Source organism: Phoenix dactylifera, chromosome 14 (genome assembly GCF_051530095.1).
Source record: "Phoenix dactylifera cultivar Ajwa chromosome 14, Ajwa_hap1_PhDact_Kaust_v1.1, whole genome shotgun sequence".
NCBI lineage: Eukaryota > Viridiplantae > Streptophyta > Magnoliopsida > Arecales > Arecaceae > Phoenix > Phoenix dactylifera.
The window spans coordinates 24,192,662-24,204,663 of NC_143203.1; the positions used below are offsets into that span (position 1 = coordinate 24,192,662).

Here is a 12,002-nt window from a genome sequence, read left to right on the forward strand (position 1 = left end):
TCCCCCTCCTCCTCACTGCCGCCTCCTCCTCCTCCTCCTCCGCCTCCCCCATCACCCCTCCCCCTCCTCCTCCTCCTCCCCATCCCCCACCTCCCCGTCCTCCTCCTTCGCCTCCTCCTCCTCCTCCTCCGCCTCCCCCATCACCCCTCCGCCTCGTCTTCCTCCCCCCCTCCCCCCTGCGCCCGCTTCCTCCTCCTCCCCATCCCCCACCTCCCCGTCCTCCTTCCTCCTCCTCCCCATCCCCCACCTCCCCCCCCTCCACCTCCCCGTCCTCCCCTCCACCTCCCCCTCCACCTCCCCGTCCTCCTCCTCCGCCTCCCCCCTCCTCCTCCGCCACCTCCTCTCACTCCTCTTCCCCCACCTCCCCGTCCTCCTTCCTCCTCCTCCCCATCCCCCACCTCCCCCTCCGCCTCCCCCCGCCTCCCCGTCCTCCTCCTCCGCCTCCTCCTCCTCCTCCTCCGCCTCCCCCATCACCCCTCCGCCTCGTCTTCCTCCCCCCCTCCCCCCTGCGCCCGTTTCCTCCTCCTCCCCATCCCCCACCTCCCCGTCCTCCTTCCTCCTCCTCCCCATCCCCCACCTCCCCCCCTCCTCCCCGTCCTCCCCTCCACCTCCCCGTCCTCCCCCTCCACCTCCCCCTCCACCTCCCCGTCCTCCTCCTCCGCCTCCCCCCTCCTCCTCCGCCACCTCCTCTCACTCCTCTTCCCCCACCTCCCCGTCCTCCTTCCTCCTCCTCCCCATCCCCCACCTCCCCCTCCGCCTCCCCCCGCCTCCCCGTCCTCCTCCTCCGCCTCCCCCCTCCTCCTCCGCCGGCGAGGTGCTCATTGCTCGGGAGATGGCCGGGGAGGTGCTTGAGGCGAGATTTTTTGGGCGGAAGGGAGAAGCCGGCGGGTGTTTTGGAGGGGAAGAGCGGGGTGGGGGGGGTTTGGGGGGTGTAGAGAGCAATTTAGGTGAGGGGGTGGGAAGGGTGGGGGGTAATTTAGGAATTTTTAATTTTTTAGGGGTGTCCTTAGCAAATGGGGGGGTGTAGAGAGTATTTAATTTTTTTTTAATTTTTGGGGGGTGTCCTGAGCAATAGGGGGGGTGTATATAGAACCACCCATAGAACCCCCCGGTAAGGGTCCATATATAACAAAAAATGCCTCCGAACTTTTTTTTAATTACAGAAATACCATCGTTCCCTCTTTAACGGCACAGCGACGCCGTTCTCCTGCCGTTCTGGTTATCTGGGTCCTCGCCTGTCCGATAATAATAGAAGGGCCTATCAGGCCGAAGAGAAACTTCGAACCCCAGGGCCCTGGAAACCCTAATTCTAGACAAAAGGATCGCCCCTTCTTCAGGTAAGATCTTGATATCATCTTCTCTCCAGTTGGCACAGAGATCCCTCGATCTTTCCTCTTTTCCTCGAGAACCCTAATTTCTGATAGAGACATACTTGATTCATTTGGGCGTGTAATTTTAGGTTTTTTCAGATTGTCTTTTCTTGCGATAATAACGCCTGCGAGCGGTTGATCAGGTTTCTTATAGATTTAGTTCCCTGTGGCGATCTTGTCACTGACATGATTAGGATCTGCACGTCCCCGGATTTTATTCGTTGCCAATAAAAATCAGCTTTTTTTCTGGAGTGGATTTGGGATTTTAGGATCTCTTTATTCCTGTAACAATTCCATTTTTTTTTGGAATTTATTCTGTTCTTGTTTTTCGATTCTGTGGGAATTATGGCTTGTCTTTGTCATCGTTTGGTTACTATTAATCTGAATGCTATGCAGGAAGAGATGGAGAGCGTGAAGGCAGTACTATCAGCAATTGTGTTTATAGCTGCTCAAATCCCTCATGTTTTGTCCTTTCCTACCACGACTCCTGCGTTTCTGTGGTCTCCACACCATTTGGGGTATTAATTTATTCTCTTTGTTGTTTGTAGATTTTGGTATTACTAGGAGAACGGTCTATGTTAAGATCTTTGTAACTTCAGTGTAATACTTACGATTCATTAGTAGATTGGCTTTGGCTTTTGTAGTAATATTATGACACGATCGAGATCTTGTCTCAAATAGTCCAATTGCTGCCTCCTTCCATGTATTATTTTCTCACTTCATGTATTATTTAATGAGGATACTAATCCATATGCCAACAATATCATTTCCAATTTTCCTATTCCAACTAAAGATGAATTAATTCTGAATTTTCATTTTTTCCCCATTCATTTGCTTTTCTTTCTTTCATTTTGTTGTGAACAAAAGGAAACCTAGCAATTTTACCCAGTAAACGATAGTTGCCAAGTTATTTAGTGAAGAGAAGGTTCATGTGAGTACCCCAAGAGGCACTATTGAGCTAGTTAAGCAAAAAGTGGTCATAAATGGTCTCAAACAATTAACTTGTGTATGGCTTGACAATTTATATTTTTCATGGTGGAGTATAACTACAGCATGTGCTAGGAAAATTATGTAATTTTTGCAAATCTCTGGATTTTTTGTCTGTGCAGTCTATGCTGGTGGTTCTTGGAAGTGACAGTGATTAGATTTTTGCTTTTTTTTCATCAGTTGAGACTGGACAATGGTGACTTGATAATGGATTATTTCTGCCTACACTAAAGGCTGATAACAAGCCATCCTGATGTCTGATTATATCTTTTGATTGCTGGGCCTATGGTCCAGGCCTTCTAGTCACTTTAGATTTTCTCATCACAGAATTGGCCTGATGATAGTTTTGCACATAGTTTTGAGGGCCTGAAGGTCGTTATTTGATATACTTTGAATATCCTCATTGTTTTGCACCATTCTTGCATTAACAGCCCTATTAAGGAAGAACCGCCATAAAAATCTTGCTCGTGTATCGTCTGTAGCAGAACTACACAGTCTTAAGTTAAAAAGGCTCATGTGCCCTTTATCTATCATACATGAAGAGAACTTTTAAGAGTTGAATTTTCGTATTGCAGGCTCATGAGAGATTTTCCTTTTTAGCTGCTCTCTCTCTCTCTCTCTCTCTCTCTCTCTCTCTATCTATCTATCTATCTATCTATCTTTGTTTGTAGGCTTCACTTTTTAGGAGTCCGACTTATGTCTATCACATGCATTGCATGTGACAAAATCTAGTTCTGATGTAATAATAACTGAGCACTTATTGTGGGAATCATTGCTACTCAACTTAGTGACTGGATGAACAATATTTGATACACGACTATATAGGCAGCACCGAACCATGTTACCTTCCTCCTTTCCTTTCTCATTTTTCCCTTCTCCCATTCTCATGTCTGTACCTTTCTTCTCCTTCACCACATCTTCTTTCTGTCTTTTTTTTTGTTCCTTTATTTATTTTACCATTTACTTCTAAGGGCTGTCTTCAATTCGGTGATCTTCGTATCTACGTACAATAGCAGAAAACTTACCTCATTGCACATTTATTTTGTCTGCTATTGCTGATTTCTGTTCAAGATGTTGCTAGAACATATGAAATAATAACATGGACAACAGTGACCTGTGATGCCATATTTCTGAATTACTTGTTTGACATAATGAATTCGACCATTTTCCTTATAATATATGATATTTCATACTTCACCTTTTTATATGTTAATGAATGCAGGTTCTGGTATTTTAGAGTGCTAGGCTGTTTGAAGTTCATACTCTTCCATTTTGGCAGATTTAGTTCTTCCAAACATTGCTGCAATAGAAGATATTATAGAACTACACTGTATGCTTTTGCAGATCATCTCAATATGGTGTTATAGAAGTTGTTGACTACCGCACAATTTCCCCAAAGAATTTAGCTAAATCAGTTCTGTCTGAAGGTGGTTGGTCAAACATGGTGGTGAGTTGTCCACTTGATAATTGGATACCTTACTTTTTCTTACAATTTGATGTATTATAATTATCTCTTGCTTGATCTGCTATGGGAGGTGATGCAGTGCTTGATTTTAAAGTTTTTATTATCTGACTTTGGCCTTTTTTCTCAGTGCTCTGGGGAGGACCTTCATGAGAATGTGGATGTTGCATTTGTTTTTGTTGGGAGAAAGGTAAAGAATTCATTTCTTTTATATTTATCAGATATGGTATGTGAGGACATCTGTATTTGCTACAGTTTATTCTTGTAAGTGCTTCTTCAGATGTCGCTTCGCCCTACATGTGGGTAGAAAGAATGGGTTTGTTGCCATAGAAACATGGACTGCCAGTTTTCTGTAGGAGCACTAGCTTTCTGGATCACTTGTATAGGTGCATGTTATAATTATTAAGGATGAAAATGTCTCACGTATTTTGTACCTGTAAATTCCCACAGTGATGAATTGTCTGGTTTTCATCCACTGTTCATCTTGTGATTAGCAAATGTGAATGTATGGGATGAATTTATGGTTGGTGCAAATATCAAAGTAATTAGTTTTCCTGCTTTCACCGACTAACAAGACTTTATCTTCCTCTGTAGTTGCAATCATCAGATATCTCTAAAACTAAATACCTGGATCAAGTTTTGCTTGACATGTTAAAGGTAATCAGCATCGCTTTGTTTGCCTGTCTTTTGCCATATGTGTTTTTTTATCTTTTGCAAGATGTGATTTTTCAGTTATGTGGAAGGCTTACAAGTTCTAACATTTGGAGTTACTTTTTCTCCAGCTCTCATTCACAAGTTCAAATTTTTCTATGGCGTTTCCATATGTGGCCGTATCAGAGGAAAATGACACACTGGAAAATTCTTTGATATCGGGATTTGCTGAAAATTGTGGGCATGGATTAAAAGTGAATCATATTGCTTACTTGGACTCTTGTTCTGTTAATGGCAAAGACCTTAAGAAGCTTCAAGGCCTGCATTCAGTACATGTAAATTGCTTCTATAAATCTGTAACTAATAACACTAAATATTTGATTTTATATTGGTAACTGATGTTGATTTTTGTAAAATAATCCAAGGACTTCGTGAGATCAAGGATGGAAACAAGAGTAAATGGGCAGACGGATCTGATTGTTTTCTGCAATGGGGGCTCTGAGGAATTGGATACCACCCAGTCAGAAGGTATGTTAGATCAAGTTTTCTTCTCAAAAGAACTTCTCGAAAAGGTATTTAGATTGAAATAAGATAACTACTGATGATCTTCTATGGTAAATGGAAGACTATGCTTAATTGTATGTGACGAAATGAAATTTGCAGGGGAGGTTTTATCTGAACTAATCAGTTCACTGGAGCAGTCTGGTGGCACATATGCAATTCTTTATGCTTCTGAGCCGTTTAGGTCACTTCAATACCCTACTCACCTGTCTTTGAGTAGGTTTCTTGCAGAAGACACCAGTGGCAATGGTTCAGCTAATTCTACCTTTTGTGATGGAGTTTGTCAAATTAAAACATCACTTCTAGAAGGGGTTTTTGTCGTAAGTTCTGATTTCTGTGGTTTATTTTGTTTCATTAAGTTAATAATTAAATATTTTGGACATTTGAATGCTGATGCTTCTATTAATGTTACCTTTCCTAATGTTTATATTGTATCCCCATGTGTACATCTAGTAGGTTAAACTATAGAGCACATAAGTTTACTTTCTAAAAGAAATTTGAAAGATAATGATATTACCGAGTGAATGACATTCTACCTCTAATCAATTTAGTTGATCATTTAATTTCATTGGTATTTTGTTTTCGGTCAATTACTCAGATCAAATACTTATCCCTTCTTGTGAGGGCTGTGCACTCAAAACCCAACACCTTCCCCATCTTCTCTTGCACATAGTTAGCCACCTCACGACTGCTGCACTGCTTCCCATCGACAGAACTAGTGGCCACCTTCTCCATGAACACCACATCATAGCCTGAGAACGGATTCATAAGAAAATAGAGCGGATCCAAGCCCTTGAATCCGCTCGCAGTGGTGCTGTAGAACATGCTGACATGCAACTTCACCGCTACCAGCACGACCTTGTGGCTCAGCTCGGTGAACAACGGGCTGAACCGGAGGAGGTACGGCTCGCAGCATGTCGCCGAGATCGTGTAATATCAAATCCCATTCTACTGCTGTGAAGTGAAAATTTTGTTGTTAATGAGTAAGATGACTTGTGAAAAAATAGTATAGCCACAGTGAACAGATGGTAGAGAGAGGTTGAATTCAGTATTTAATTCGTTCTAATGCCAGATAAACTTGGAACTCACAATTTCTACATGCTACTGAGTTTAAATTGTTTATGCTCTTGGTTTTCAGGGGATTGTTCTGCTCATAATATTAATATCAGGTCTGTGCTGTATGATGGGTATTGACACTCCTACAAGATTTGAGACTCCGCAAGAATCCTGATGTGTCTTTTGGAAAGAGTTCATTGTGCTAACCAGGTGGAATCCTTAGACATAAGACAGATACATGCGGACTGTGGTTCATATATCTGAATTGTTGTCTAGTGTTGTACCTTCTCATTTGTAAGGTGCCTTTGGCCTTCTATTCAATAATCCACTGCCTGAGACAGCCAATGTTTACGACTTCAATATTAGCTCTCTTTTAAGATTTCAAGACCTGGAAATATTTTTGGATAAAGTTCAATGTACAGGGCTTCTGTTGTACTATGATTTTGTGCTGCTTTGTCTTTGATTACCAGAACCAGAAGTTTACACATTAAGCTTGATTTTTTGTTTGATTGCTCGACAGGAAGATGGTTCATAACATACATGAACCAATGAAATAGTATTAGTTATCCATTATTGGACGGTTGTGCCAATTCCATTGAATCTAGGACTATGGCATTATGTAATTTAAATCGAAACGATAAAGTCTGAATATGAGAATTATAGCTAAGTTAATTTAATTCTCATTCTCGTGTTTCTGCCTTGCAAAATCTGAAGACCTTTGGAAAAGGAATTCCATGGTTCGGTGGTTGTTGGTTCTCATGGAACTTTTTCATGGATTGCAGTTTCCTTCTTATCATCTATCTCTCGTTTTTAATTCTATCTGGACAATATTCTTAAAAGCAAAAGTTAGTGCATATATGCGGGAGGATCGGGAATCGGTCGAGGGGCCACGTGTCTTTAATGAGGTGGCACCTGTCTTTTTTTTAAAGTCACGTTACTGGAATGTAAGCCAATGTGTATGGGGCGACGCTGAGGATGATGTATGGTCACCTTCATGGCCGCGTACAGCCCATGAATGTAGCAACCCATGGGAATCATGTGAATGAACGCATGCCGCCGCCAGTTGGGAAGCAGCAAGGGGGACTTTGTTGGGCCAGGTGGTCATATCCTAGGGGTGAAAATGGATCGGAATCCATTTAGGTATTCAAATTTATTCAGATATAAATAAAAATTTGAACACTCGTATATCCATATCTGTCAAAAAAAAAAGGAGAGATATGAATAGATAACTATCTGATTTATATCTGAATATCTGCTTTTATTTATAATTTTATATAATTTTATATAGTACTCATCAATTTTTTAGAAAAATAAATAAGCATATTAACATGCTATTAATTTGATTTATTATCCATTTAGTAATATCTTTAATTCTATGGTTATAAAGTTTAATTATCTAATATATGTCCGTATTTATAGTATCAGATTTGCATCCATATTTATTTAAAATAAATATGAATATAAATTTTAGCAAACTAATATTCATATTCAAATCTACATTCATCAAATAAAACAAATATGGATATGCCTATGGTAGTATCTTATTCAATTTCAACTCTATCCAACCCCATCCATAGAAAGTTTGGTTATTTTTGCCTTACAAAGCAAGATAAGCCAAATTGAAATGAATGGTAGACTGGATGTGCAAACCTAAACCGAAGCTAGCAGACCTCAGCTTGCAAGAAGGATTTGACATTCATGGAATCCTGCAGTGTTTCCTCTAAAGCAACCATTTTGTAGTTGTATGCAAGAGAAGAAATTGGGTGTATGCATGCTGTAAAATAGAAACTGTATTTGTACGTAGGTTGTGTACCACAGACAAAAAGAACTCGAGGTCGGTAACCAAAGTATCATTTCTGAATACAGAGGCAGATGGCTCTGTAGGCTCACCCTTCAAACACAACTCTCACAGGCCAATATATATCATGTTCAGCCTTGCAAAAGATCTTAGCTCATATGCAAATTTAAGAAAGAACGAAAAAAAGGGCAGAGTAGATAAAACAAAGGGTAAGCTGTCTATCTGACTACAGAAAAGATGGCAACCATTCCTTATTTTATCTACAGAGAGTAGATAAAAACAGATGTTCTGTAACTCTCTTCCCAGCAGCAATTTTTCCTTCCTTTGCAGGAGCAGAAGCCATGAAGGGGCAATGTGACATCACTTCGACCGCTGCCCTTGGCGCATGTTAGCGCTGCATGCTCTCTTAAATCTTACTGCAAGCAGAACTCTGGACTTGTTTTTTTGTTTTTTTTTTACTAAAATATTTTTTAAAAAAATAATCTTTAATAATATAATATTTAAAAAAATAATTTTAATATATTTAATTGATCTTTGAAAAAAATTGACACATTCTAAAACGACTTATCTTTAGTTAATTTAGAAAAGTAGCTTTTATTTTTTGAAAAAATTATATGAAATACCTAATAGGGCAATGTTTTAACCATAAATTTTGATGGCAAGGGAGTATTTTTGAAAAAAAAAATTAACTAGTAAAAAATTATTTTTTTAATCTTTGATTATTTTTATTATAAAACATAAAAATTTTATTTTTATTTTTTAAAAATTTTAATTAAATAAATATTTTTTTTGGTGAAAAATAGAAGGAAGGGAAGAAGAAATCTTACCTGCATAGCAGCCCCACTGAGCCCCTCCACCAAAAAATGTTCGATGCAAGCCGCAAGTTTCCGCATATTCTTTCTAACTTGTGGGTTTTTTCTATTGAATTTCTTACTCATGTATGAGTATGTTATTCCAGCGCCATTTTGATACCAGGGGACCAGTAGCACTTCGATACAAAAGTACTGCTTCGTTTCACAGGTCGGAAAAAACCGATAAACCTCTCCCTCGAGCTGAAAAAAAAAAAAACACCGCCTCCTTCGGGAGGGTTAGCAAGAGAGCGAGGAGACGGTTAAAAAAGGGGGCGAAACGAGTGTGAACGATGGCCTCCGCTCAAACTCCATGGCACCAACCCCCTCCCCCAACCCTAGCCGTAATCGTAATTCCCATCACCATCAGCGGAATGCCTCGGCCCGAAAACCTAATTAGCCTTCCCATCCCAATTCCTTGGCGTGGTCTTTGAGATTTTCATCTCGGTTTTTTTTTTTGTTCTTTGAGGGTTTGGAGCTAGGGTGAGGGGCTCTTGGAGTAAGAGGGGATGATGGAGGGGGCTTCCGGGGGGAACGACGTGGAGCTGGTGTGCAAGACGCTCCAGTTCGAGCACAAGCTCTTCTACTTCGATCTGAAGGAGAACCCCCGTGGGAGGTACCTCAAGATCTCCGAGAAGACCTCGGCCGCCAGATCCACCATCATCGTGCCCTTGAACGGCATCGTCTGGTTCGTTGATATCTTTACTTACTACGTTAATACTGATGAGCGGAATGCCTTTAGCAAGGAGCTGAATCTTGATACCAAGGTTGAGGAAAAATCCAGACTTGGTTGGGAATTTGGTTTTTTTCTGTCTGTTTCTGAGGATTGTTCTCTTGTGGGGATCTGAGAATTTGACGGTTGTTTTTGTTGCCAGGTATTCTATTTTGACATTGGAGAGAATAAAAGAGGGCGCTTTTTGAAGGTATAATTCTATCTTTGCGGATTTTGCCTTACATCGCTTTACTTTTGGTTTTAACTTTTTGTTACATTTGGCAGCTTTATCAAACTTTTAGCTTGCGATTAACTTTTTCTATTGTTTAGAATTTTTCTTTTTCTGGGGTTTGTTATGGTTATTGTTTTATTTGAAACTGTTATACTAGCATGCACTCGGTCATTGATAACGCACGAACATTGCCCGAATATTTGGAAGTAATGCACTTGTTTGAATAAGTTTGCAAGTGCATAATTTAACTGTTGGAGGGTGGTTTATCAATGTCCTTTCATGATGAGAAAATAGAACATTGTCTCTGTAATGTCATGGGTACAGCATCTGTAACTTTCTGCATTGGAATCAGAAGTGAAGAATAAGTATATAATAATGTGCTTGTGTAATTATTTTCCACATACAACTTCTAAGAGGTTGAAACTGTTTTACATGGTTAAAGGCCTCAACTCAACGGATTGAAATTCTTGTGCTTTAGTTTCCTATGCATGTACTTAATTCATGGGGGATCTGAAAGGTTCATTTGAAAAAGAATCCAGCCTGTAATTAGAATGAAAATAAAAAGGGTTTGTAAAGCTAGCCTCTAAATGATGAGATTTAACATGTTTGTTATGAAAAATTTTCTTCTTGACAATGTGTTTGACTTGTAAGTTTTGGAGATAATGGTCATTATAAGGAAGCTAGATAGTATGATTTTTCTGGGCTCACCCCCATGTGCTCAGAAGATGCCTAGATAGAATTTTTCACTAGCCAATTGTCTGTTCATATCAAGGTCGGAGGAACCGGTACCAGGCACTGTACTGGTTTTCCGGCGGAGCGACTCGGTTCCTGAATTTAGTAAAGTCTCTGCCTCTCTGATTGTCCTTTTAGCATTTGTTTCTTGCTGTCACAACCATCGTGAAGGCCACTTGACATTAGGGTTATCCAGGCTTCTGAATTTTCCTTTAGAGATCGGAGATGATCAACACTTGAAAGCTTTTTGGGTGATTCATGTATGGAAGATATATAGCAGTAAGAATTTTACAGTCTATCATGCTTCAGGGTCAGCAATCTTTTAACAGGGCTTCTTTTGTATCCTGAAACAGTAGCCTTTAATTGGAAGGCAAAGTTTTAAGGGATTGGTGCCAGTCCATCTCTGTCTATTTTTCTGATGTAAGATCATATCTTGCTTATTAAATATATATTTATTTAAATGCTCGGCTCAACAGACTTTCTTGGCCTATGATAGAAGCTGATGAAAATGCTTGCTGAAATTAGATTTCAGAAGCTTCTGTTGGCAGAAATCGTAGTACAATAATCGTTCCTGCGGGAAGCTTGGGAGAAGAAGGATGGGCTGCATTTAGGAACATTTTGCTAGAGATAAATGATGAAGCTTCACGGCTTTTCATTGTACCCAATCAGGTAACATCTGAGCTGTTTTGTTTGTATATTCAGTCCATGACATCCTAAACTTGTCATATGCTCCGAGTGTCATGGGTGCTCCATTTAAATGCGAAAACAGCAACATATGGAAACTTCGGAGCATCTTCAAGGGCTTTCAGATAATGTGGGTGCTGGATTTATTTCAGGCCATAGTGCCCAATCAGTTGCATGGTCTGATATGAATCTTGATAGATTAGTTGAGCTGCCCCCGCAGGGTGAAATTGGAAGCTTGGGGCTATCAAAAGTAATCAGAGCTGATCAGAAACGATTTTTCTTTGACTTGGGAAGCAACAACAGGGGTCATTTCCTGAGGATATCCGAGGTATCAAGGACTTCTATTTCAAACACTACATTAATTCTTTTATTTCCCCCTTCATTGTGTTACAATTTTGCTACTTCTTCACATATTACTTAGGTTGCTGGGGCAGATCGTTCATCTATAATCCTTCCCTTGTCTGGGTTGAAGCAGTTTTACGAAACAATCGGCCATTTTGTGGAAATAACCAAAGACAGACTTGAAGAAGGAATAACAGGTCCAAACATTCGGACGGTAGAGCCTGCGTGAGACGATCGGATGAGTTTGGTCAGCTTTTGGTTCTCTATTCATTCGCTGGTATATTGATTAAGTGCATTATGTAGAACATGCTCTTGTTATTTTCTTCCTCATCCTGTCCGGTGGGTAATAATCGCATTTCTCTACTCGATGCTAGAGAATATCGAGTCTTTTGGAAAGTTTGTAACCCTGGGAATAATAGAGGACATAATATCTTGTAACTTGTGCTTCTAGCGGTAAAAAATGTGTACTTGCGTTGCGGAAGATCCATCTATCTGGGCTTGGTTAACGTCAGCAAGTTAATCATGATGCCAACATGTTTGTTTCTTTTATTAGCAGTTTATTAGCAG

The 12,002-nt window shown here is 40.4% G+C and overlaps 2 protein-coding genes across 2 annotated transcripts; both read left to right on the forward strand.

The window, feature by feature from the left end:
- The first annotated feature begins 1,155 nt into the window (after positions 1–1,155).
- Positions 1,156–6,525, forward strand: LOC103705992 (uncharacterized). Its single transcript, XM_039132351.2, has 9 exons — positions 1,156–1,337; positions 1,767–1,888; positions 3,702–3,804; positions 3,950–4,009; positions 4,414–4,476; positions 4,602–4,805; positions 4,896–4,998; positions 5,134–5,351; positions 6,170–6,525. The coding sequence occupies exons 2-9, from the start codon at positions 1,773–1,775 to the stop codon at positions 6,260–6,262; spliced, it is 960 nt and encodes a 319-aa protein (XP_038988279.2). The 5' UTR covers positions 1,156–1,337; positions 1,767–1,772; the 3' UTR covers positions 6,263–6,525.
- A 2,397-nt stretch (positions 6,526–8,922) lies between these two features.
- LOC103705888 (transcription factor Pur-alpha 1-like) lies at positions 8,923–11,916 on the forward strand. Its single transcript, XM_008789773.5, has 5 exons — positions 8,923–9,500; positions 9,609–9,656; positions 10,935–11,078; positions 11,179–11,421; positions 11,515–11,916. The coding sequence occupies exons 1-5, from the start codon at positions 9,243–9,245 to the stop codon at positions 11,662–11,664; spliced, it is 843 nt and encodes a 280-aa protein (XP_008787995.3). The 5' UTR covers positions 8,923–9,242; the 3' UTR covers positions 11,665–11,916.
- The last annotated feature ends 86 nt before the right edge of the window (positions 11,917–12,002 follow it).

Bases quoted from the DNA above. Each gene is read 5' to 3' on its own strand.
- LOC103705992 (XM_039132351.2), top strand. From the start codon at position 1,773: ATGGAGAGCGTGAAGGCAGTACTATCAGCAATTGTGTTTATAGCTGCT. The intron at 4,806-4,895 runs GTAAATTGCTTC...AAATAATCCAAG, and splicing joins AAGGCCTGCATTCAGTACAT to GACTTCGTGAGATCAAGGAT. The intron at 5,352-6,169 runs GTAAGTTCTGAT...CTTGGTTTTCAG, and splicing joins TTCTAGAAGGGGTTTTTGTC to GGGATTGTTCTGCTCATAAT.
- LOC103705888 (XM_008789773.5), top strand. From the start codon at position 9,243: ATGATGGAGGGGGCTTCCGGGGGGAACGACGTGGAGCTGGTGTGCAAG. The intron at 9,501-9,608 runs GTTGAGGAAAAA...TTTTGTTGCCAG, and splicing joins AGCTGAATCTTGATACCAAG to GTATTCTATTTTGACATTGG. The intron at 11,422-11,514 runs GTATCAAGGACT...CATATTACTTAG, and splicing joins ATTTCCTGAGGATATCCGAG to GTTGCTGGGGCAGATCGTTC.